The following is a 24603-nucleotide window of genomic DNA, read 5'->3' on the forward strand; positions in this document are numbered from 1 at the left end:
ATGACCCACCCCTTTCACTAGCAAAAAATTAAATCTGAATCCAACCCCAAGGTAATGATTACCAAGGAGAAAATGGGCGACCATTATATTCTTTGACTTTCAGGATATGTTATCATTTATAGTTAGGTTTTTGGAGCTACCTATTTTCTAATTAAAGTAAGAAAAATGTCTCATGCATTTTAAGATCAAAACCATGTTATCCAGAAATGCAACTTTTCATGAACTGATTAATATAATTAGTTAAAATTTGCCTTTAACTAATCAGGAACCTGATTTTTTGAAACTTCTTAATTAGTTCAATGCAGTTGCTTATACAAACTGTGAGTAGAAAGTGTCACCTTCGAAGAAGAAAGTCCTTTTTCTCATGCAGGTGCCTCTTCTAAGGTGGTGCCTGATTGAGGGAAATGCACATTTGTCATCTTTGAGAGTAGTGGTTTTGCTCTGATACTATTGTTTTGTCTACTTGCAAATGTAATCAACATCATAAGAATGACTGGTTAAACTTTTAAATCTTTGAGTGGCAGTGCTAACTAAAATTTAATACAAGTATACTTAAACTAGACTGTACTGGAGTAGAGATCACATGTTGCATATGTAGTTGTGCTATGTAGTTTTGGAGAATTATTAACATAATTTAAAATTCTTAATGTGTGCAATTTCTTATCACCAGCACAACAACAACGTTGATGCTTGTTGTCGAGTTCTTGCACAGGAGAGTAACAAATACTTGTATATGGAATATCATAGCCCAGATGACACGCGAATGAACAGGAATCGCCTTCTGCATATTAACCTGGGCATCCATCCTCATGCCAGCTATCATGGAGGGGATGGAGCTCAACTTAATGGTGGTCGTACACTGGTACATAGTTCAAGCGATGGACATATTGATCCACAACGCACCACAGGTAAACAGCTGATATGCTTGGTTCAAGAACCACATTCTGCTCCAGCTGTTGTGGCAGCTTCTCCCAACTACAATCCATTTTTTATGAATGACCAGAATAGAAATGCAGCTACTCCTCCTCCTCAACCACCTCAACAACCTTCTTCCATGCAGCCTGGAATGAATACATCTGCTATGCAAGGCCCTCCTCCTCCTCCTACATATATGCACATACCTCGGTACAGCACAAATCCAATAACTGTTACAGTGTCTCAAAACCTCCCCTCTGGACAGAGTGTACCCAGAGCTTTACAAATTCTCCCCCCTATTCCAAGCAATCCTTATGGGAATCCTGGCTCACTGTATATTAGACAGACATCTCAAAGTTCTTCAGGACGACAGACTCCGACACAGAATACGCAATGGCACTCCCAAGGTCCAGTCCCACATTATAGTCCACATCCGTTACCTGTTTATCCTCATCAACAGAATTATCAGCCTTCTCAGTATTCTCCAAAACAGCCCCAGATTCCTCAGTCACCTTTTCGATCGCCACCTACTTCTCAGTGCCCCTCTCCATTTGGTTCACCTCAGCATCAAGTTCAACCTCCCCAGATAGGACATCAGAGTTCCCATGTATTTATGCCACCTAGTCCTTCAACTGTGCTACCCCATCCATATCAACAAACTCCCCAGACTTATCAAAAACAAGGTGGACACTCAGTATCTTATCTCCCGTATGGTGGACCTAGCTTATCCAAAGTTTCCATGAAAAAGATAGAAATTACAGTTGAGCCACCACAACGACCTGGGACTTCAATGAATAGGAGCCCTTCGCCTATAAGTAACAAATCAACCCAACGAAACCAGCACCCACTGTATGCACCTGCTACTCCTTCAAGTTCTCCTTCCAGAAGCATGTCGGGTCAGCCGAAACCTCCTTATAGTGTTAATCCTGTGTATATAACATACACACAACCAGCTGGACCTACTGGCGCGCTTACACAGTCACCCCGGGTAATGGTATCTCAACCAAATCCTGCAGTTTTTAAGATTACAGTGGGTCGAGCACCGGCTGAGAACCTTTTAAATTTAGTGGACCAAGAAGAGCGTTCTGCAGCACCAGAGCCTATTCAGCCTATTTCAGTTGTACCAGGATCTGGAGGTGAAAGAGGAAGTCATAAGTACCAGAGGAGTTCCAGTTCTGGATCAGATGACTATGCCTATACTCAAGGTATATTTATAGAGCTGTCAGCTGCTGTTGTTTTCAAAGGAATTTTTTTGTAAATTGCACTATAATGCAACTTAATGTATGCCATTAAGATAAGTCTTCCCAACCTATAATATTATTTGAAATACTATTACTTTTGTTTAAACTTGGTTCATAATGCATAACATGTAGCACTACTATTGTTTGCTGGAATCCCCTTGCAAATCAGTTTTTGGAGCTGTTCATTTTTTTAGATGTTTGCATTAATAATATAACAATAACTGCAAGTTATATATCCTTTCACATACATTATTTTCTTATTGTAATCATGAAACCCTGTAAGTAAGCCAGTGTTATCACCCACAGAATGCAAATGGCATGCTGAGGCACCGAGACACAGAGAGAGAGACTGAGAGGGGAGGATATGTTTGTCATATTGTCCTTTTACACTTCTACAGTTTATGGCTTCTTTTGGGGGCTTTGTAGATGCAAAAAAAGGTGTTTTTTGGGCTTCAGCAGCTGCTACATCCTCATAATGTGGTATGATGATGTATTGTGCTGATGTAAACTGACCAGTGTTTTGTACTAAAACAGTGGGGCAGATTAATGTTTTTTGTAACAACTGACACAGAACTAGGATGAGGGGAGGGACTAGATTCGATCGAAATGACTCAGCTACATGCTATCCTAAAGTAACTTCTGCTGTTGTGGAACTAACAGTGCTGACCCATCCCTACGTGTCCCATACATAGTATAGTTCTTTAATAGTCAAATTTACAGGTAGGCTTGGCTGGCTTGCTTTAGCAGTGAAGACTGCTGAGGCTTTATCTGTGTACTGTTCAAATGAATTGGTTAAACTTCTGCAAGGAAGAAAACAGATTGATTAATCTTTAAATTTTGCACGAATTTGCATATTGTAAGTATTTTTCTAGTGTCCTAGTTCTCTGTTTTACAGCCTCTAAAAGGTTTTTGTTAAGTGTTGGTATGTATTATGAAATATACAAAATAATAGTTTCAGTAAAGTAGAATACAGGAGAATAGGATGTGCATAGTAGTAGGTTGTGCAGTGCTGATAAAACCCATTTCAAACATCTTGCTGGATGGTAACTAAGCTTGAGAAATACTAAAACACTCAGTAAATTCAGATTCAGCTTTATTTGGCTTTAAAATTATCGTTAAATAAAAAAACTGAATATCTGATTTGGATTTTCTGAAAAATTTCGGGTCCGTTTGAATGTTAGTGTTTGAAACATTTTTGGCCTGTCAGGGGCGCATTTTTAAGGGGCACCAAACTTTCAGGGTATCTTGAGGAGACTCTCTTGATGATATTACCCAGGTTTAGTGAAGTTTGGTTCAGGGGTGCAATTTTATGAACCCCCAAAGGTGGTGCCCCATCTCCGATTGTTTCCGATGGGAGCTAAAAGGAGATGGGGGCTACCCCTTTGAGGGTCCATAAAATTGCACCCACGGAACCCAACTTCACCAAGCCTGGGTGGTATCATCAAGAGAGTCTCCTGAAGACACTCTGCAAGTTTGGTGGTGCTATCTTAAAAAAATGCACCCCCGACAGGCACCCCAGGAAATTTCCCCAGATTCTCCTTTTGAACCAACCTGGTTCCATTGCAGCCAATGGGACATTTCTGGGTGTGTGCAAGCAGTCTGCACATTTTTCAAGGTAGAGGCACCAAACTTTCAGGGTGGCTTCAGGAGACCTTCCTGATAAGAGCACCCAGGTTTGGTGAACTTTGCTTTAGGGGGCAGTGGGAGATGGGTCCTATCCCTTTGAATGTCCATAAAATTGGACCTCCTGAAGCAAAGTTCACCAAACCTGGGTGCTTTTACCAGGAAGATCTTTACCTTAAAAGTTTAGTACCTCTACCTTGAAAAATGTACAGCCTACTTACACACACTCAGAAATGACCCATTGACTGCAATGGAGCCATGTCAGATCAAATAATCTGCCTGGCTCTTCAGCAACTGTCTATGGTGGGAAAATGTTCCACCAGATACTTAAACGGAGCTTGCTGTTATGGCCAGCTGACTCTGTGCTGGAGATTTTATTGGCAGCTCTGGTTGGGGTTTTGCTCTAAGGGCACCAAATTTCCCGCACGGCTACAGGTTAGTCTCTTAAATGGAACCAGCCAATTTAGCTGAAGTTTGGATGGTTGCAGATTCATTCTGTGGGCACCAGGTTCTCCTTCAGTTGGGTGCCCATAGCATTTGCCTCTCACAACCAAACTTCACTGAAGTTGGCAGGTTCCTTTCAGGAGATTCACCAGCAGTTCTGCAGGAAATTTGGTGTTCTGGCACACAGCAAGACTGTAACCAGAGCGCCCCCCACCCCAAAAAATCTCCAACACAGAGCCAGCTGGGCATAACAGCAAGCCCCAGTCCACTCCTCCCACTGTTTCAAATGGAAGGGGGAAAGCGGCACTTTTCCCTCAGAAGAACATCAGAGACAGGCTCTCCCTTCCTTCCACACCCACAGCAACACTTCTACTTCTTAAAACAAGTCACTCTACAACAAAACCTAATGTTATATTTTTAAAAGTATTTTTCACTTTGAAGCTACAGAATCCAAATCTCCTGTAAACTGTCATGAAGAATTTTTAAACAATGAATCTATGGGTGTTACTTGCATGCGTTAGAGGTATCATCAGACATTGGGAATTAATGCATTATGTCTTCAGATGTTTTGTTGAATGGTTTGCGAGCTTATTATGCAGTTCTGATGCTGCAGGACTGATTCTGAGCAGACCACCTATGATCTATATGAAATCTTCTGAACGGTTTGTTGGAACTATTGTAATAATTGCATTAGGACATACTTGTGTAAGAATTGTGCCTTATTCAGCAGACTTTTCCATAGCTGAGGACATTACGTCCCAATTCTTCCTGTTTTCCTCCAAGAGGTTTAAGAATTCTGATTTATTCTGAGCTTTAGTAAATACAAGAAATGAGATATAGTGTATCTCAGGAAATCAAGACAACCCACTATAACCCTATGGTTTTAAATATGCACACTAAAGTGCAAAGTGCTAATCTAATGAAGTGCTATGTGAATAATGTGCTCCAAGGAATAAATAAATACAACAAATACAAACATACATACATGAAACATGCAAAAGACTCAGACAGATCAGCAGATATATAAAGATGATCCTAAAACCTTTCAAACTTTTCATGTAAATACTGTACTCAGGGGAAAATATCTTCTGTAAAGTTCTCTAGTAATCTCCTGTATAGTTGGTAACCGGTGACAAGAAGATATCAATTTCCATATGAGGTTTGGTTCACTCTGTAACAGTTCCCAGAGTTTATTGTGAACAGTAGCTCATTAACAAGTAAAGATATACAAATCTTAATAGCTTGTATGAAAAGAGCTTGTATGAAAAGATCAGCACATGGAAATTCTTATATCCTTTCTAAATTCAGCAATTGGAGATTCTCATTTCCAGTAGAGAACACTCACCAAGATCTTCAAAGGACGTTCTCAGAGAAATTTCCTTCCTCAGTATTATTTCATAGCTGCCACCATTATTAATTAGGGGTAACAATATAGCTGCTGTTCCCTGATATGTCTTGCTCTGTGTCATCTAAAGGTAGAACTTTTAATGCCTATAATCTGCATGCTGTGTTGTTTCCCCTAATCCTAAGGCAAAGGTTTTGAGGCAAAGGTGTTTTACCAAGTCTTTGGGTACCTGGGATTTCTGTCCAGCATTGCCTACACTTGCTGAGAGTCTAAAGAACGAAAAATGCATTTTCCTTTTTTTCCATGAAAGTTGACTGGGTGATTTCCACTGACCAATCAGGGAGGTGGGAAATTTTCTTGCTTTCTTCTTCCTGTGGGAGTCACCCTTGCCTCAGTTCTTTTCCTGCCACCAGAGGGAGAGCACCTACAGAGTAGCTTAGCTACACCAAATCAGTAATAGCATTAGGCTTGCCCTTTTCCCTGCTATCTTTGACTGTTGCTTCCTTCAACTTATTTCCTTTCTATCTTATAGCTGTTTTAGTTTCCTCTTATCTTGGAGTCCTTCTCTTTTTTCTTAGCTTCGGATCTATTTCCTCTTCCCCCTTCTTCTTTTAGTGAAGCAAATAGCTTGGAGCTTGTTAATCACGCTGACTTGGTAAGCGAGCCTGATTGCCGCTCAAGTCATGAACTACTTTGACAGGGGAAGCCTCTTCTCAGACCCTGAAGAGGAGCAACACAGTGAGGGAGAGCATGAAAACAAGGCGCCAGACAGTGAAATGCAGCCATCCGCCTCACTGAAACACCGTGCTGTGCAGTTTGTGCCAAAAAGCAGTTCGCGGAGGATGAGCCAGGAAGTAGCCACAGTTCTCAAGAAGGTTTCAATGGCCATCTTGTGGCCAAATCATTCCCTTCTCCAAATGGGACTCATGACTCTCAGGAAGCAGGGAGCATGAAACAACAGGGAAGACTGAGTTGCCCACATTCCAATCCCTAGTCACCAAGGGGCAGAAGGTTCCTCCAGATCTTACTGGGTTCCTGAAGACTGTGAAGTACCCCCAGCTCTTATAGCCTTCATGAGGCAATCCATGAGGGAATAAATGCAGGTTTTTTGCAAGCAGCAGGAACCCCTGTCTAGCTCTCGTCCATCCCCTCCTGCTACTCTGGAGCCCATATCTGACCCTAATACTGGTATATCAGCCCCTGCGACCAGCAAGTGGCTCACCAAGGCAGCACAGAAGTCAAACTGCTGCCTTTCTCACAGATCTGATACCTCCCATCTCTTTGATAATACTTGTGAGTGCAGATCAGATGAAAGAGAGGATGGTGAATTTTTGACAGATGAGGAAAAGGAGGAAATGGAACCTGCTACCCGGTTCTTCAAGGCAGATGACTATGCTTACTTATTTTCCAAAATCTTGCAAGCCCTTGAGCTACAGGAAAAACAAGGGGAAGGCGGGGATGATCAGCCCTCAACTCCCAAAGAGAGGGGGAGGGAGAGAAATGCCCCATGGGCAGCAAGGAGTTTTTTTCCCCCAGAACAGATAAGTATCAGAAGGTATTTCCATGCCTGAATACCTTGAAGAATAGATTAAACCTGAATGGGCCAAGCCCATGGCTAATAAACAACTCCCAACATTTGCCAAAAAGTGATATTCTTTCCTTTACTAAACAGTTCCTACAGGCTCCACTGATAGATACAACCTTAGCAGCCCTACAGTCTTCTGGGCTGGTTTTGGAGGACGGAGTTGGCAAGCTATGAGGCAGTTTAGACAAAAAGGCTGACCTTGCATTCCACAAAGTCCATGAAGCAGCAATCATGGCAGTCAAGGCATCCTCTGCAGCCCCTATTGTCTCTAGGGCAGGGGTCTGCAACCTGTGGCTCTCCAGATGTTCATAGATTACAATTCCCATCAGCCCTTGCCAGCATGGCCATGAATATCTGGTGAGCCACAGGTTGCAGACCCCTGCTCTAGGGCATCCAGACTGTGGATAAGGAAAATGCAGCAATTTCTTCCTCCAGTTGATAAAAGGCTCTTATAAGAGTTAGACTGACTGCTGAAAGTTGCTGTGTTCAATGCAGATGCCAATCTCAATTCTATTATATTTTGTTCCAGGCATCTCACCTCAGCCTCAGCAGCCAGACATACTTTCTGGCTCAGGGCTTGGTCAGCATATTACCATTGCCAGGCAATAGTGTTGGCCTACCCCTTCCAGGGGGATAAGCTCTTTGGGGAAGCATTGGATAAAGTCCTTGTAGACATGAGAGACAAAAAGATGGCCATTCCTAGGACCCTTAGAAGGAATGACAGGAGGCCCATTAGCTCCCAGTTTTTTTGGTCCTTTCATACCCTACACAGATACAGACAGGAGATCAGATCTAACTGGAATCCCAGACCCATACATAGAAGGGGAGGAGGAAACCCTAAGTTCCACAGAGCTGACAGAGATGGGACAATAAACTGCCCAAACAGTGACTATCATGGGTTTGCCTTATTTTGGGACAAATGGGTCAATACCCAAGCCAACGCATGGACTCTGGAAATAGTGACTTCAGGATACTCAGCAGAGTTTTATCAAACCCTTCTGGATCGATTCATACTCTCCCCAAGTCCAAAGAATCCTGCCAAGTGTCACAGAAACTAACAGGCAGTTCAGCACCTTCTCCAGATCAAACCTATAGAACTGGTTCCACATTTGCAGCGGGGATCCAGCCTCTATTCTGTTTTTTCCACAATACCAAAGAAAAACGGAGATTGGTGCACAATCCTAGTTCTCCGATTTGTGAACAAATTCATCAAGACCAAAACCTTCCACATGGAAACTCTTCGACATACCTCAGAATCCTTTCATCCTAGAGAGCTCCTCACATCCATTGACCTGATGGAAGCTTATCTGCATGTGCAAGTACACCACAGTTCTGTGTGCTTCCCTTCTGCCTTGCATTTTCCCAACTGCTCATACATCCTGTCCTCAGATTGAGGAAAAAGGTGATCAAACTTCACCCTTACCTGGACGATATCCTGATTCAAGCTCCCATGGCAGAACAGGCTATAGAAGACACACAGATGGTCAGTGCCACCTTGCAGGAATTCGGCTTCCTAATCAGTATGTCGAAGAGTTGTCTATCTCCTTTATAGACCTAAGAACACCTGGGGGTATTAATCAAGATGACCACCAACTAGTTCGTCCTTCTGGAGAAAAATATCACCAGGACCAGGGAAATGTCTTCCATGGTGCTCAGAAACAGTCACACACACACACACACACACCACTGATGATCCTATCAGCCTTACTGGGGCTCTTAATTTCCAATGGGGCTCTTAATTTCCAATGATGCCATTCAGTGGGGAAGGTTTCACACCAGTCCTCTCCAACCCTTACTGAGGCCCTGCCAAGGAGGCTATCCCAGTCAGGCAGCAGAGGCAGGGTGGTGAGGCGCTCAGATCGAGGCCAGCTCCCTGGGTTTTTTAAGGGCCATGTGCAAAAGAAGCAGAGGCAGTAGTGTTGGTTTGCCCCCACCCCGCGGATTTTCTTAGAAGAAAAAGGCAAACTCCAGCTTGCTTTTAGTAAAAGAGAGCTGTGGCGAATATGGGTGAGGAAGTGGGTAAGTGGTGGTTGGATGTGAGGGAGGGCAGAGTGAGGTGTGTGAGGATGAGCTGGATGTGGATGAGAGTATGTGTGTTGTGTGGTAGTAGTGGGTAAGACACAGAGAGTGAAAGTTACCTGCATATGTGTGTGGGGGGGGGAACCCCACCTGACGTCTCACACGGCAAAGTGTGTATGTGTTTCACTTCCACTCATATTACCTAACAGTATTACCTATTTACTGTTTTAACTGCTCATCTCTGCCCATCTGCATGAACATTCTAAGCCCTCATGCCAAGCCCTCAGGCCACAGACAGACAGGCCGCAGGAATATTCTAAGGGTGACAGTTAAACCCAGCCGGCTTCAAGATGTTTTACTGGCTCAGGTATGGAATTTTTGCAATTTGAAGGTCCGATTACCTGCCCGCAACAGGGAGGGATGTCATGTGAAAATTTGGGGGCCGTTTCGGCATTAGGGAGTCACCAACAAACGGATGGTTAGCTTTTTATATATTTAGATAGTAGTATATTCCTTTCTCAGTCTGGCAAAAGACATCCACTTTTTCCTTCCATCTCATTCCTTACTGCTTAAGGATATAATGTGAACTGGGCTGAATCAGATGCATTTGAGTGCAGGGCCTCAATGGCCCCTTCAAATTCAAAATAGACTGTAGGATGAGGGAGAACCCACATTCAAACAACACTGTTGAGTCAGACCCCTGAACATGGAGGGGGAAGAGCAGCAAAGGGAACACTTATCTTTAGTTTTTTACAAGGTTGTGATTTCCACACAAAAAGAGATGTTGTGATTTGTGTGTAAAGATATTACATAATCCAAATTTTACATGCTTTAACTTTAGGGGTAAGTGCATATCTAGAGAACAGCAGGAATCAAGTTATAGTAGGAACTAGGTGGCTTTATTGCACGTTCATGGAGAGTTCTTATAACATACTAGTGGGGCCCAGCCACGCGTTGCTGTGGCAATTGTCCTTCTCATCACAGTCCGCAATCCACACAGATGTCCATGCAGGTCCAATGATCCGCAGTATAGCCTTTTGGGGTGGTCAAATAGAATCCCTCTTTCCCTTTTCAATTCACATTGTTATATGGTGGTGCCTTGTGTTTTTAGTATAAAGTAACCCTTTCCATTCCACAACGGAACTGTCCAGAGTACGAATCCCACTGTCCATGAGGCTGGTTGACACGCACAGTCCTGGCTTGGGTAAGGCAGAACTGGGGCAATGAGGCTATCCCAGTCAGGCAGCAGAGACAGGGTGGTGAGGCACTCAGATCGAGGCCAGCTCTCTGGGTTCTTAAAGGGCCATGTGCAAAAGAAGCGGAGCCGGTAGTGTTGGTTCACCCCCACCCCATGGATTTTCTTAGAAGAAAAGAGCAAACTGCAGCTCGCTTTTAGTAAAAGAGAGCTGTGGTGAATATGGGTGAGGAAGTGGGTAAGTGGTGGTTGGATGTGAGGGAGGGCAGAGTGAGGTGTGTAAGGATGAGCTGGATATGTATTATGTGGTAGCAGTGGGTGAGGCACAGAGAGTGAAAGTTACCTGTGTGTGTGGGGGGGGAACCCCACCTGACGTCTCACACGGCAAAGTGTGTATGTGTTTCACTTCCACTCGTATTACCTACCAGTATTACCTATTTACTGTTTTCACTGCTCATCTGTGGCCATCTGCACGAACATTCTAAGCCCTCAGGCCACAGACAGACAGGCTGCACGAACATTCTCAGGGTGACAGTTAAACACAGCCAGCTTCAGGGCCTGGTGCACCAGGAAAAAGACGTTTTACCTGGCTCAGGTATGGACTTTCGGCGATTTAAAGGTCCCATTACCTGCCCGCAACAGGGAGGAACGTCATGTGAAAATTTGGGGGCTATCCGTCCAGCTGTTTCGGTGTTAGGGAGTGACTAACAAAGCCACTGTTTGCTTTTTATATATATATTGCTTTTTATATATATAGATGGACAGTCCAGAATGAAGGATAGGAAATGGCTGAAGGAGCTAACCAGGATAGATCAAAGGAAAGCAGTGACTAATTATTTACTGCTTTAGGGAAACTAGGGAAACCGGCTATACTGTACTGTGATGTGCCATTTCCGCCATCTCACTCTGTCTTCTGTGTCACAGTTTTGCAACCCTGTTTTGCCCCACTGTGTAGTGCATTTTGTTCAGTGAAGCATTAGCCTAACACCAGTTCCTTAAATGTAGTATATACCATGAAATTGCACCCTCTCTGCATTAGAGCCATTATAGAGGTGTAATTATATGCTGTGTTTATGCCTGTTGCATTCCCTTCTAAATTTCTTAATCATAAGAAGTGGAAGATCAGTATTCTTGTATTAAATAGTAGAAAAATCTGACACATTATCATTCTAAGAAGCACAGGGTGGGGTATGTTCCAGGCATAGAGCAAGTGATATGGACAGGAATGGGAGAAGTAAATGGCTTGATGGTGTGGCTTTGTTTGCACTGTAGGTTCTCTCTTTTCTCTCACTACCCTCCTGGCAAGATAATGCAGCTGGCAGCAAGTAGAGGAGATTACCATCCTGCTGTCTGCCACATCTGATCTGCGGGGAGCTGGGTGCCATCCAGCTGGCTGGTAGCTCAAGGCCTCAATTCCCCCTTGACAGCTGGTGTGCTGCTGAGCAGACAAGGAAAGCAATCCTGCTTTTCTCGAACAGTACGAAAGAATCTGTTTCTTGGAGATACCGTTAGAATGAATTGATTGAAGCTGAGTAGAGAGAAGGGTGGAAGATCTATCTATCTATCTATCTATCTATCTATCTATCTATCTATCTATCTATCTATCTATCTATCTATACACACACACACACACACACACACATACATACATACATATACATACATACATACATACATACATACATATATATATATATATACACACACACACACACACACACACATACATATATACATACATATATACATACATACATATATATATATATAGTGTGAAGGGTGCCCTCCCCTTTGAACTTCCTGTCATGTAGTCAACAGTTTGTCTGCTTATGAAGAGAATGTTCTTCCCCAGTAAGCCTGAAATCTCTTCAGAATTTCTCTTCTTAAAGTTAAGTGTGTTGTGGAAAGACTACTGTGAAGTAACAGCATTACATTGAATGGCAAAACTACCATTCAAGAATTAATGAAGGGGTCAGGGATTTTATATATAAATATTTTGGTAACTAATACATGTCCATCCTGTTCTTTGTAGCTCATTGGTTCTATATTTGAGCCGTTATGATATTGTAATCTCTGATATTAAAGCTACTTTTCCAAAGGATAGAAGCAACTTTCATTACAAGATGGCATTTACTTTAATAGTACACTCCATGGTATCAAATGACTGCTGGAGGCAGCAAAGATTGACTTGCTTTGTACAAGTATCTTTTTATTTTAAATAGACAGGGGGGAAGGCCAGATATGGTAGTATCTTTAGATATTATATGAAATAATATTTTTATGGTTGGCCAAAGTTACACCTGCATTTGTAGTTCAGTTGGCATGACTTCATTTTTATGGTCACTTTGTTCCTCTTAAAGGCTTTTGCTGTACAAGTTATAAGTTAGGTTTCTTGGTTTCGTTCGTTGCTTTGACTTTGTTCCCTATAATGTACTAGCCTTGCTCCTGCATCAACGTGCAAGGATGGAGAGATTAGCAAAGGGACTGAAGCTTGAAAATGAGGAGCTTGAGAAGCTTAAATCTGAAGTGAATGGTATGGAGCATGACCTTATGCAAAGGCGTCTCAGAAGAGTGAGCTGTACAACCTCAATCCCGACAGTAAGTATTATCAGTTTATAACTGAAATCTTTGTTTCCTTGTTTCAACACATGGGCAACACATACACCAACACCATACACATACACAATAGTCAAGCTAGTTGCTGCAGCTCTTGTCCTTTCTGCTTAGAAATATTTGTTTAAAGTAGCTTTCAAAGTCTAACTGAACATTGGGTGAATGTTTGGGTAGAAGGAAAATCCACTATTTGCCTGAACATAAATTGTATCTTCATAAAAACATTTTTTAACAGTCATGGCTTCTTCTGAGAAACTCTAGATTTTTTTTTTGGTTAGGATGGAATTGAGACTCTTGTTAGGATAAATCAACAAGAATAAAGGCCAATTAAGATAATTGACTGAAACTTTGTATTTATAATCATGCATTTCTTCAGCAAGAGTTCTGATTGCTGCAATAATTGAAACCTATTGGCTCGCTTCCGAACTACATAGAAGCATGATCTTTCTTACCCTTTTGTACTACGTAATTGTATGTGCTATGGCACAAGAGGGCAGCTGTGAAATTAATTTTGTTTTATGACTTTATTGATGTATGTGTGCAGTTAAATAAAAAATTGTTATGCTAACTTTTATTTCATTCTTATATTTGATTCCCTCTTGCTAGCCTGAAGAAATGACCAGATTGAGAAGCATGAACAGACAGCTCCAGATCAATGTTGACTGTACACAGAAAGAAATTGACCTCCTGCAGTCTAGAGGCATATACTTTAATTATCATTGTTTTTTAAAAGGAGTTTTGGAACTGTTTATTTGAATGCAAGCAGTTATATGTATACTATAGTTTTGTCTTTTCTGATGATGCAGAATGAAAGCTTCCTTTTCTGCTGGTTATATGCACCATAGTGTGTTATGTAATGTTAAATTAAAACAAGGGAGTTCCTGGTTCAGACTCTCTAACATGCTATGAAACTCAACAGGTGACCATGGATGGCTTCACCATCTTTCAGCCTAAACTGTTGCATAAAGGTTTTGTGAAGATAAAATGGTGGGGGTGTCACAATGAGAAAACTTATTCCACTTTGAGGGAAAGATGGACAAAAAGTATAGTAACTGTATAAGTTAATATTTGGATTTACCACTAGCAAAAGGAAGGCAGAAGGAAAAGCTGATTCTGGCTGTGTCTTGGTATGTGTTAAGTTAAAAGGTTGCCACAGCTCCAGAGCAATGGAGCTCTTTGAGCTGTTGAGATAGAAAGGTACAAATGAAGCCTGTAAGGAAGTGTAGACAGTAAACATGTCACATTTAGCATATACATACTTACAGGGGCAGAGCAAGGGGGAACTGCGCCCAGGGCATTGCGTCCCACCCAGCCCTCTTGGCGCTACGCGACTGCATACTTGTGCTAGTAACTTGCATAATTTCTTCAATATTTGACTCTTACTGTGAAGACAACATTATTTTTTGCTTTATATATATCCTAATAGGAAACTTTGACCCGAAAGCCATGAGTAACTTTTATGATAACTTAGAGCCTGGTCCTATTGTGCCACCAAAGCCATGTAAAAAAGGTGAGTTTCTCTATAGACATTCCAGATTTGATTTATAACATCTTGTTGCTTAAAAATGTTCATGTTAGCAAGAATTTCCACACATTTTCTTATTATCTCATTTGAGGTTTTTATGCTTATGTTTCTATCTTATTATGCAGTTGAAGAGATGAATTCCACCTGCCTTTCCACTTAGCTTTCCTTGGGTTGTGCCATTTGATTTTTGACTTAGTGCTGTAGATGGTTCCACTTCATCAGCCTTCTCTTCCCACCCACTTGTTTTTATTCAGGGGCTTCCTGCCTTTTCCCTTTTAAATTCTGAAGAGCTTGAGTGGCCAATTCCAATTAACCTGTGATGAAGCCAAGAGTCAGTAAATCTGACAGTTTTTATCTTTCACTTTACATTCTCATATCTCAGGGAAGTTACTGATCACCTTAATACCTTCCATTGTGGTATTATCATTGAAACAGATTCAGTCGTAAGAGCTCTTCCGTGGACAAACTGTAATCATTAGAAAAAAGGCACAGGTTGAAATTAAATCCATGAAATATAATTACCATCAATCTGTTTTCTAGTGAATTCTGAGGAATAAAGATCATACATTTTATATTTCATGTTGAGTATACATTTAAATTCTAATGTTGTATAGTTTAGTTGTCTGTAGTCACTGAACATATGTCCATATTGGAAACATCTTGTTCTCTAAAAATGCTAGCTAATGGAGGAATCAGAAATGCCTGATATGAAGTGGCATTAAGTGTGCTTTCTCTCAATATCTTGAGGCAAAATTTGAATCTGCTGGAAAGTAGGTAGAAGTTGAAAGAATGATGGAAGCTCTTACCCAGTGTGAGAAGGATCCACTCAGCAGCGGTCGTGGTAACAGCAGAAGCAGTTGAGGAAAAGAAAACACAGGAACCCAGGCGTTGTTCACTTCAAAGAACAGAAGGGTTTTATTCCTTGTTTCCAAAAGCACAAAACAGTCTGACAGAGTGCAGCGCAGCAACTGGATAACCAAAGCACGCATAGACCAAACTGTTCTGTGCATACATATAGAGACATTCAACCAATCAGGGAGCAGTGATGCAATCACACTAGATGTGCTTGGTCATGGTTGCATCACCCACTGAAACTAGGTGAAAGGTGGAGGATTGCATCAGCCAAGCTGTCAAGTAGATTTTGGTGATCTAACTGTCAAGTCCTAACACAGTGACCCTGATTATATTCAGCTTTTGTGCAAAACCGACAAGTGTCTGGACACCAAGTACATTAGAGTCACATCAGTCAGTTAAATTCCTCAGATGCTTGAATTTAAAACGGTTGTTTACTTATGTACTTTATAGGCTGCTTCTTTTACTGAGGCTCCAGGCAGATTACACTGTGTGAAACACTGCAGTCAAATAGCATGGAATATCCAATAAAGAGTGCAATAGGATTAGGATTACAAAATTTAGAAACAATGTGAAAAAAGGATGAGACATATACATATGAGAATGCAATCTACTTTTTGGAAATCCATTTTATGCATTATTTATCTGAAATGCCTATTTGAAAATAACTTGTTTATTCTAGTGGTTGATAAGTTTTCAGTTTGTCAGTAGTGTTTTTGTGGGCTGCTTTTGATACCTACCGAACCTCATTACATTTCAGTAATCCCAGTGTCTAAAGCCAAAGATACCAACACAAATTCTATGCCAAATCAGATATTAGTTCAGAAGGTCAGCCCACTGAAGAGCAGCCCTAGCTCAGCCCATTGAAGAGCTGGAAGCAGTAAATGCTACTATTCTGTTTTAATCTGCTTCCTAGTGCTAGACAGCCCAACCTAGAGCCTTGGGCTGCTGCCCCACCCCACTGTCTCCAGAGGGATTTTCAGCAGCACAGGGAGTCAAAAAATAAAACAAAATCTCCCTGCTGCCAGAAATCCTTCCATTGGGCTACATGGACTTACACCACCGCCGGCCTCACTGGTGTACATTAGAGCCCTGGCCCATGGCATAACCGGAGGTAATACTGGGATGGAATCCTACTAAATGTCGGCTCCACCCCCAGACCACCCCCGTTACACCAGTGGGGCCGGCGGTGGAGCAGGAGCACTGATGCAGTACTCAGTGTCATGTCTGGTCGTTTCGGAGGGCCGCAGCGACTGCTTGCCAGCGTATTTGCTCCTCCACCAGGATAAGTGACCTGGGCAGGGCAAATCTGCTGGAGTGGCCCCCACTTCTTCAGGGAGTCACTTCACTCACTCACACACACTCTCACACATACACACCCCATCTAGATTGAGCTAAGAGTGGTATGGGAGTCCACTCTAACTATACTCTTATATGTCAGGCAAGATCTGCCACAGAATCTCACCTTAAGCTTTGAAGACAGTTTAGATAATGTAATCTCTTGAAATCGCACACGAGCAATTGCATCTAGTAGAATATACCTGCTTCCAAGAACATTATCTATAAATCGGGAGGGGGAAGATGTGGCTTACGCTAAGGTCAGAGATGGCAAATGGAATACAGGATCAGGTGTTAAACTTTTCATACCATCATAATCTGTTTCCATTATTGTTTGTGTTGTATTTAAAGATGGATCTCTAAAAAAAAATTATTCTCTGCAGACCATCAAAGCAGTTCCAAGCAAGCTGTTCGATCACAGCCACGAGATGAAGACTTTGAAGGAGCTCCGTGGAATTGTGATAGCTGTACTTTTTTGAACCACCCAGCACTGAATCGCTGTGAGCAATGTGAAATGCCACGGTATGCCTGAATCCACTAAGGGCTGCTTTGGATTTTTTAAAAAAAGGCTCTTGAGCACACAGCCATAGGAGAAGGAGTCAGGGAGCACCTTTCAGTCCATCTGCCAGGCATTTGCCAGCCAATCATTGTCAAATTGTGAGAGAAATTCCCCTTCCACTCATGCTGCACTAAAGATTAATATCGGAAGAAAAAATATTCTCTTATCCCGCTGTGGTGAGTGAGGCTGAAAGGATACCCTAAATGCAAAAAGGATTTCCTCCATGAAGAATGTATACAGGAAAGCAGATGATTGCTGCTGTACTAGGCCCTATAATCACACATACTGAGTAGTAGCCCTTACATATATTTTTATAAGCATAGAACTATTACTTTGTGGTGTGAAGTGTTACAGGTATCCAGATAAACTGTGAAGAGCCAGAGCTGATGAATTTGGCCGAAGCAGGCTGGGAAACAAAAGGCTCCCTGTGCTTCCCAGGTTTTAAACTACTGAAAAAGAAGATGGGGGGAAAATTCAAAGAAAATAAAAGGGTATTGGTAAATGCTGCTTTTTTTTCAGGGTAATTCAAGTCTACACAATTGCTGTTTTGAAATTGTGGAATTGTGAATTGTGGTGAGGAGGAAGGAAATTGTGAATTGTGGTGAGGAGGGAGAAGTACTGTATGAGCCTTATTTATAGAGTACAATCTGCGGTGATTTTACAATCCCTGCTGCTTGTACAGTACTCACCAAGTCATGTTAACACTGGTAATTAAGTAATTATACCATATTACAGCAGAAAACTAGTGCTGCATGCTTTTATTAGGCCTTTGTGTTTTAAAGCTAAAAGTAAAGTATGCTTTTATAAATGACGTTCCTTTAACTGAGCGTGACTACAGTGGAGTGGACATATGCCAAATGCCAAAATATTCCAAATTTCTCTTTGGAAGACTTGAGCTCAGCAATCATTATGTATAAGAAGTGTTTGCACCCTGTTCCTTAGGCCTTTCAGATTCCAATTATGTGAAGAATTCATGATGTTTACAGCACAGATGGTACTTTGTGCCCCCATACTGATTTAGCTGAAAATTAGTACACAATATTAGCTCTTTGTTAAGGGTTTATTTGCACCTTGATAATAAACCAGCCTGTATAAACTAGTAAAATGGCATATCTTGAAATGTTGCGTACAGCAATTCTTTTTTTTTAAGGTGATCAAGTAATTCTCATAATCCCCTCAAAAACAAAACCCCTGGAATTGTACTGGTACTTTTATGCATTTGACATTATAAAGGAGGTGTATGATCTGAGTGCTTTAGATTACTAAATAAAGCACTCATTTTTAAGATCCCTTGGTACCTGAAACTGAGTAATTCTAAACAATGTGTGAAAATGTTCAGGATTTTTCTTTTACTGGCAAAACTCTGGGACAGTGTTTAATTTCTTACACATTCAGATTGTGTTACTCCAGTCCTCACAGATTCTGCAAGCAAGTGTTTTGAGTCATGTAGATACAGATAATGATAAAATAACCAAGTCCAGAGGCGTAGCTAGGGGAAATGGAGCCTGGTGCAAAATCTTGAGTTTTGCTGCCTCCCCCCATGTTTGTTTGTGTTTTTTGTATTTTTTAGCGTTTTTTCAGATTTAAGCCTGCAGGGGGCACATTTTTTAGGCTAGCAGCATCAACATTTCAAGGTATCTTTAGGTTTGGTGAAGTTTGGTTTAGGGGGTCCAAAGTTATGGACTCTCAAACGTGTAGCCCCCATCTCCTATTAGCTCCCATTGGCAACAGTGGGGATGGGGCACCCCCTTTGGGAGTTCATAACTTTGAACCCCCTGAACCAAACCTCACCTAACTTGGGTGGTATCATCAGGAGAGTCCCCCGAAAACTCCCTGAAATTTTGGTGCTACTAACCTAAAAACTGCACTTCCTGCAGGCCAAAAACTGAAAAAACTAAAAAATACAAAAAACAAATCTGAAATTTTTGCTTCCCCCCCAGGCGTGCCCTCGGTGCAACATGTACCCCCCCTCGTTCCCCTTGTAGCTACGCCTCTGATCAAGTCTGGTGTTTAAATTGGAGTTTATTTTGTATGACGTTGGAGTGTTACTTCATCTATCCAAATTTTACATAAACTATTTAATACCAGAGAGAACAGTTATAACAATCAAATAAAGGGCAACAGTGTTGAGATTTTTATTGAAATCCCAGACATGTAACTCTGTTACAAATATGACTGAGGGAAATTTTTAAAAATTCTCCCGCACTTAATAAGTGTCAAGAGTTAAATTGTCAAATTCTTCATTTTTATAAATCAGAAAATAATGATATGAAAGACATCAGGTGAAATTTTGTTTTCTGTTACCAGTTAACTAACATCATTATGTCCTGAGCTGTTCAGTAGCAATTGTCATGATTTCATCTTTTATGTATTTGTGTTTATGAATACATGTTCTCATTTGGCACTTATTCTTACTGCTGTTGTCAAGGAAATTATAGTTATCAGGTTAACTGTAAAAGTAGTGTCTTTAAAGGTATGTACTTCTTCGTCACACCAGTATGACTGCTAATGGTTTTGTTTAGGAAAGAAAAAGGTTACAAAAATTGCATGTAGTCTTTTAGTTTAGGGTGCATTCCATCTTAAGTAAATGCTTTCTGGAGTCAAGCAATGTAATTATAAGCCCTGCAGGGCCTTTGATATACTAGCATGTCTCTGGGCTCATAGTAGCATCCCCATTCTATCGTTTAAGTCAAAGAATGCTCAAAGCATGTGAATTTCCTCCTCTGTGTTCACAGATTCTTTGATTCATATGATAAAACAGGGAAACCATATACATGTATAACTACATTGAACACTGGGTGTGCAGATTTGTTGATTTGGAAATCCATCTCCTTTTGCTCTTGACTTTCACTTACATGTAGAAGGCAAAAAACCAGCTTGTTATGAGAAGTATGAGAGTGGGTAGTAATGATGATTCATTCAGAAAAGCTCGAAGCAAATTAAGTCTTGCTTATTTGCTGACACTGCAAAAATTTCTTGTACACATTACATGCAATGGCCAATTAGCAATGAAACTGATATATAAGAGACTTGAATTTTAATTAGGAAGAATTCATAAAAGTATTGGACATAATCTATCACTTGAAAGACACCGGGAATAAGTGATTTAACCAACGTGGTTTTAGATCAAGCCCAAACCAATGTAAATGTCACAGAACCCTTTGATTAATACATTCATGACCCCTAGTATCACTTGAAATACAAAATGCACTGATGTATGCAACTTGGAAATGTGCACATTGAGTGATGGGATTTTCAGGCCATCAGGAATTTTAAAAATGCACTACTTTTTAATAATCACTGAGCTTTCCCTTACCTGTAGTGCTTGGGTAAGCACAGTAGGGTTAATCTATTTGGACATTAGATATTTAAGGTTATGCCCGGGTTCTTAAAAATACTTCTGTTTATAAATTACCTATTTTATATTTAACTGCTGTTAAGATGCTTCCCTTTCAAATATAAAATACAAAAACTCCTCCAAGTTTTAGTTGATAGAATAGGTTGTGGTAAAAGTCAGAAAATTGCAAACCAAAAGTTAATCCTGAACTTGGATATATGATGAAATGTCAAGCTAGTTTATTTGTGTAGAAAGGGAGGGGCTAAAAAAGCTAAGAGAAAATGTTTTGTGAAATAGATAAACTGAGAGGTGTGTTTGTGTGTGTGTGTCTGTGATATGTGTGTACTTTCCCTTATTCAGCAGATGTATAAAGCAGGTATGATTTGAAAGAGCTGGTCTCAGTCACACCACTAAGCCACATTTTCCTTCTTTAAAAGTTGCTTTCTTTCAATTAGCGTAGGTCCCAGTTCGGCATGTACCTTTCATTTCCCCCCTATGATGATTGTAAGCTTCTTTAAAGTTATTTGGATGCACATATTTTGAAATTGGGACAGAACTGCAAAATAAAAACATGTTTTAAACAGAAGATGGACAGATTAAATGTGCTGATTAATGGGATTGTGACACTGGATTGACAAGCATTTAATAAAAGAAAAAAGCTGTTGTGTTGCCTAGAAAGTATTTCTAAACCTGCAGTATTTCTAAATTATGTAAATAGGGTTGTCTTAACTTCTGGATTTGGGTGTGCTGTGAATGAAAACTTATTGCAAGGTGAAATGTATAATGCATTAAGAGACTGTGGGTGCATGGGATCTCCAGAGGACAAAATACAGAAAGCTGCAGTTTCCTGGAAAAAAAAGTAAAGAAACAGAACATCCTGAATTTGTCTTTATTTGTAGCAAGGATCCTTGTTAAAAACAAAACAAAACGATGTAAGTTGCTTTGACATGCAGTCTCTCCACTTAAAATTGAGTCTTCCACCTTAACACATTGTCAAATTGCAATAGTCTTGTGTTGTGCTAGAGCTTCTTTTCAGCAATCATTTATAAACTTTGAACTTCCATTCCAATTAAGTGGTGTCCTTATGGGTCTCCAGTGAAGCCTATTACATTCTGTAAGGGTGTCATAATTGGATTATCTGGATCTCCTCTTTCACAGATAGTAGCTTAGTATTTTGAAGATATAGTTTTTGGATTACCGGTTTAGCTACTACAGATCCTTTTTCAGTGCAACTCCAGCACAAGCATTAGTTGTGGTTCAGAACTTGGTGTGACTTCATACTTTCTTCCCTGGAGTGTGGAACAGTGGAAAAATAGAGGGTACTACTCCTTCATCATTCATATTACCTGTCTGCTGTGCCCTTTGATCTCAGCAGCTTTACTCAGTACCAATTGTTTCTTAGGAGAGACCTGAGGCCATCTTCTCAGCATGGATGAGAACAAAAGGGACTGTGAGACCACATTCTTGTTCCACCGCCTGTTCCCTATTGCATTAAGCATTATTTCTCTAACCACAGTTATTTAGTATTTGTACTGGCAGAAATCCAGAGATTGCTTTTCTGCTTATGGAAAGACATTTTTGCCAGTTTTCTTCCCCATTCTACTGCTGCCTCCATTTTCGCCTACTGCACTGCTCATGAATGCCCCCCAGGATGTCAGAGATGTGAGCAGGCTGCAACAGGAGAGAGGAAATCAATGACACCCCCCCCCCAAATTACTCATGAAGGTAGAACATGGCACAAAGTAATGAGTGCAATCCATGTATCAGTTTTAAGATTCACTTTGAACAACTGTAGATAAGCTTGTGGCACATCAGTGAACTCTATCATAATAGTTTAAATCACTATGGCTGTTTCTGCACAGCCAAGGGAGAGAGCCTGCATTGGCATTAATGATGCCGATGCAGGCTCTGGGGCCGTTCGCAGAAACAGCCCCATGGAATGCGCAGCTGTTGGAGCAGGCTCCGCATAGCCGTGTATTCCCCTCCCTGGCCCCTAACGCCTCCTTACCTTCTGTTGGCAGCCGTCGCTCTGCTGTAGCTCTGAGGAGGCCAGGGGACATGCCCCCATGGCCAGAGTGACGGCTGAAGCACCGGAGGCCAGGGGGAGTGCCCCCTTTCCTCCTCAGAGCGACAGCTGCCAGTAGAAGGTAAGGAGGCGTTTGGGGCCAGGGAGGGGGAAACGCTGGCTTCCACCCACTGCTGTTTGCATGGCAGCGGATGGAAGCCGGCGTTTGCAGGAAAACTCACTTCACAAGTGAGTTTTGAAAACACCGTTTTTGCGGGAACAGAGCACCGCTGCATCGATTTGGCAGTGGCGCCTGTGCGAAGGGTCCCTGCCACAACGGTGTTTTACCGGGCTGAAGCCATTGCTTTCAGCCCGTGCAGAAACCACCTAAGATTAGAAGAAATGCAACTATATTGCTGGCAAATCAAAATAATTTTTAATATGTCAAGAGACTTTCTGAGAACATAGCTACTGATCGTTCCCCAGCACGACTATACAGCAGGTATTTTAAAAAAACAACTTGCAAGTTCAATTTTATGAGACATGAGAACTGGCAACCAAGGGGTGTGTGTGCATGTGCAGCTGTGGCCGTGGCTTCTAGATTGTGGTCTATATTTCTACTATTTTCAGATGTATGGTGATAACTTTTCTTGAAACACCAGTGCAAAGTACAGCAGAGGAATACTTCCCTAATTATGGTTGCATTTTCCCCCAGCTTTCACCGTCACAGAATTACTACACCTGTTGGCATATCACTGGTTCAGAGATGTCTCTTTGTTAAAAAAAACAACAACAACATATGGAACAACAATAACAAAATTACAATAAACACATAGTGGCCTCCGACTAGTCACATATCAAGCTAGATTATTCTATATTAGTCTAACATGCTCAGTATCATTTTAAGATTTTCTTCATATTAAGAAAGAGCTGTACAATGGATACAATTTCTCGTGATGGTAAATTACGGTAATATCTCAACTGTTTTATATATCAAAGCCCAAGAGTACAGAGTCATTGTTTTGCCTATTTTTTAAAAAGTTTATAATCAATCCAATATAATATGTATGCCTTCATGATCTTGAACTGCATGCCAGGTGTTCATTTTCAGTTACGTACAAGGTACAATTATAGCAGCTGACCAAAATTGTTAGCGTTTGTTGCCCAATGTGCCCAGTTGCACAGGCAGAATTAAGTCTAAATCTAAGACAATTCTAGCATTATTTTACAGAATTTTAAAGAGACTGTTTCCCCACTCCTCCACATGAAACCTGCTGGGTGACCTTGAATTAGTCACAGTTATCTCAGAACTCTCTCAGCCCCACCTACCTCACAAAGTGTCTATTGTGGGAAGAAGACGGTAAGGAGTTTACAAGTCCTGGGGCGGGGTGGTGGTGGTGAATTGCCAGTTTTGGGGGCCCAGATGACCCAGATTGAAGATCTGCGACTCTAGAATTTTTAAGGTTCTAATTCCCTACTTACTACTGAAGAGGGAAAGAATTCAAAGAAATTTGCTCTGTTGTCTTCTTACTTGTCTTCTGTGCCACCAGCAGTCCTAAAAAAGAAGGAAAAACCTCACCTGGAAAAACTGGTTCTGAGAGATGACCCCATGGAGGGTCCTTCTAGTAAGATCTGCCCCAGACTTCCAGAGCCCCTGGCTATGGACTCTAGCCTGAGCGCAGTCAATGCTGGTCAGATGGGAAATCCAGCAAGCAACACATATCCTACAGAACAAGCAGGCATGCCAGCAATGCTAGCTGACCGGACTTCAGTCTCCATTTCATTGGTCCTGGGGTTAAGGACTGAGGAGGCTGGGTTGGTCTTTAATAGGTCTTGAGGACAGGTTCCCCCCCCCCACCCCGGAGGTCAGACTCTTTCCCCTAGCTCACAATGGTGGCTTCCTTTGATAACAGGATTCCTGCCTATGGTGGACTCTTCAAACATGTCTGCTGCACCTGTTTTGCCTCCCAGTTTTCCCATGCAAGGCCTGCCCTGGTAGATGCCGCA

General features: G+C 41.5%; 1 protein-coding gene across 2 annotated transcripts in view; it reads left to right on the plus strand.

Moving 5' to 3' along the window:
- The window catches only part of TAB3 (TGF-beta activated kinase 1 (MAP3K7) binding protein 3), a 37968-nt gene extending 19594 nt beyond the window's left edge, over window positions 1–18374 (plus strand). For both annotated transcript variants that reach the window (XM_048494616.1, XM_048494615.1), the window contains exons 3-7: window positions 671–2120; window positions 12805–12965; window positions 13587–13680; window positions 14407–14490; window positions 17079–18374. In XM_048494616.1, the coding sequence (XP_048350573.1) occupies window positions 671–2120; window positions 12805–12965; window positions 13587–13680; window positions 14407–14490; window positions 17079–17227 (1938 nt within the window). In that variant the 3' untranslated portion in view covers window positions 17228–18374. The remainder of the gene's footprint in view (window positions 1–670; window positions 2121–12804; window positions 12966–13586; window positions 13681–14406; window positions 14491–17078) is intronic.
- The last annotated feature ends 6229 nt before the right edge of the window (window positions 18375–24603 follow it).

Source organism: Sphaerodactylus townsendi, linkage group LG04, assembly GCF_021028975.2.
Source record: "Sphaerodactylus townsendi isolate TG3544 linkage group LG04, MPM_Stown_v2.3, whole genome shotgun sequence".
Taxonomy (NCBI): domain Eukaryota; kingdom Metazoa; phylum Chordata; class Lepidosauria; order Squamata; family Sphaerodactylidae; genus Sphaerodactylus; species Sphaerodactylus townsendi.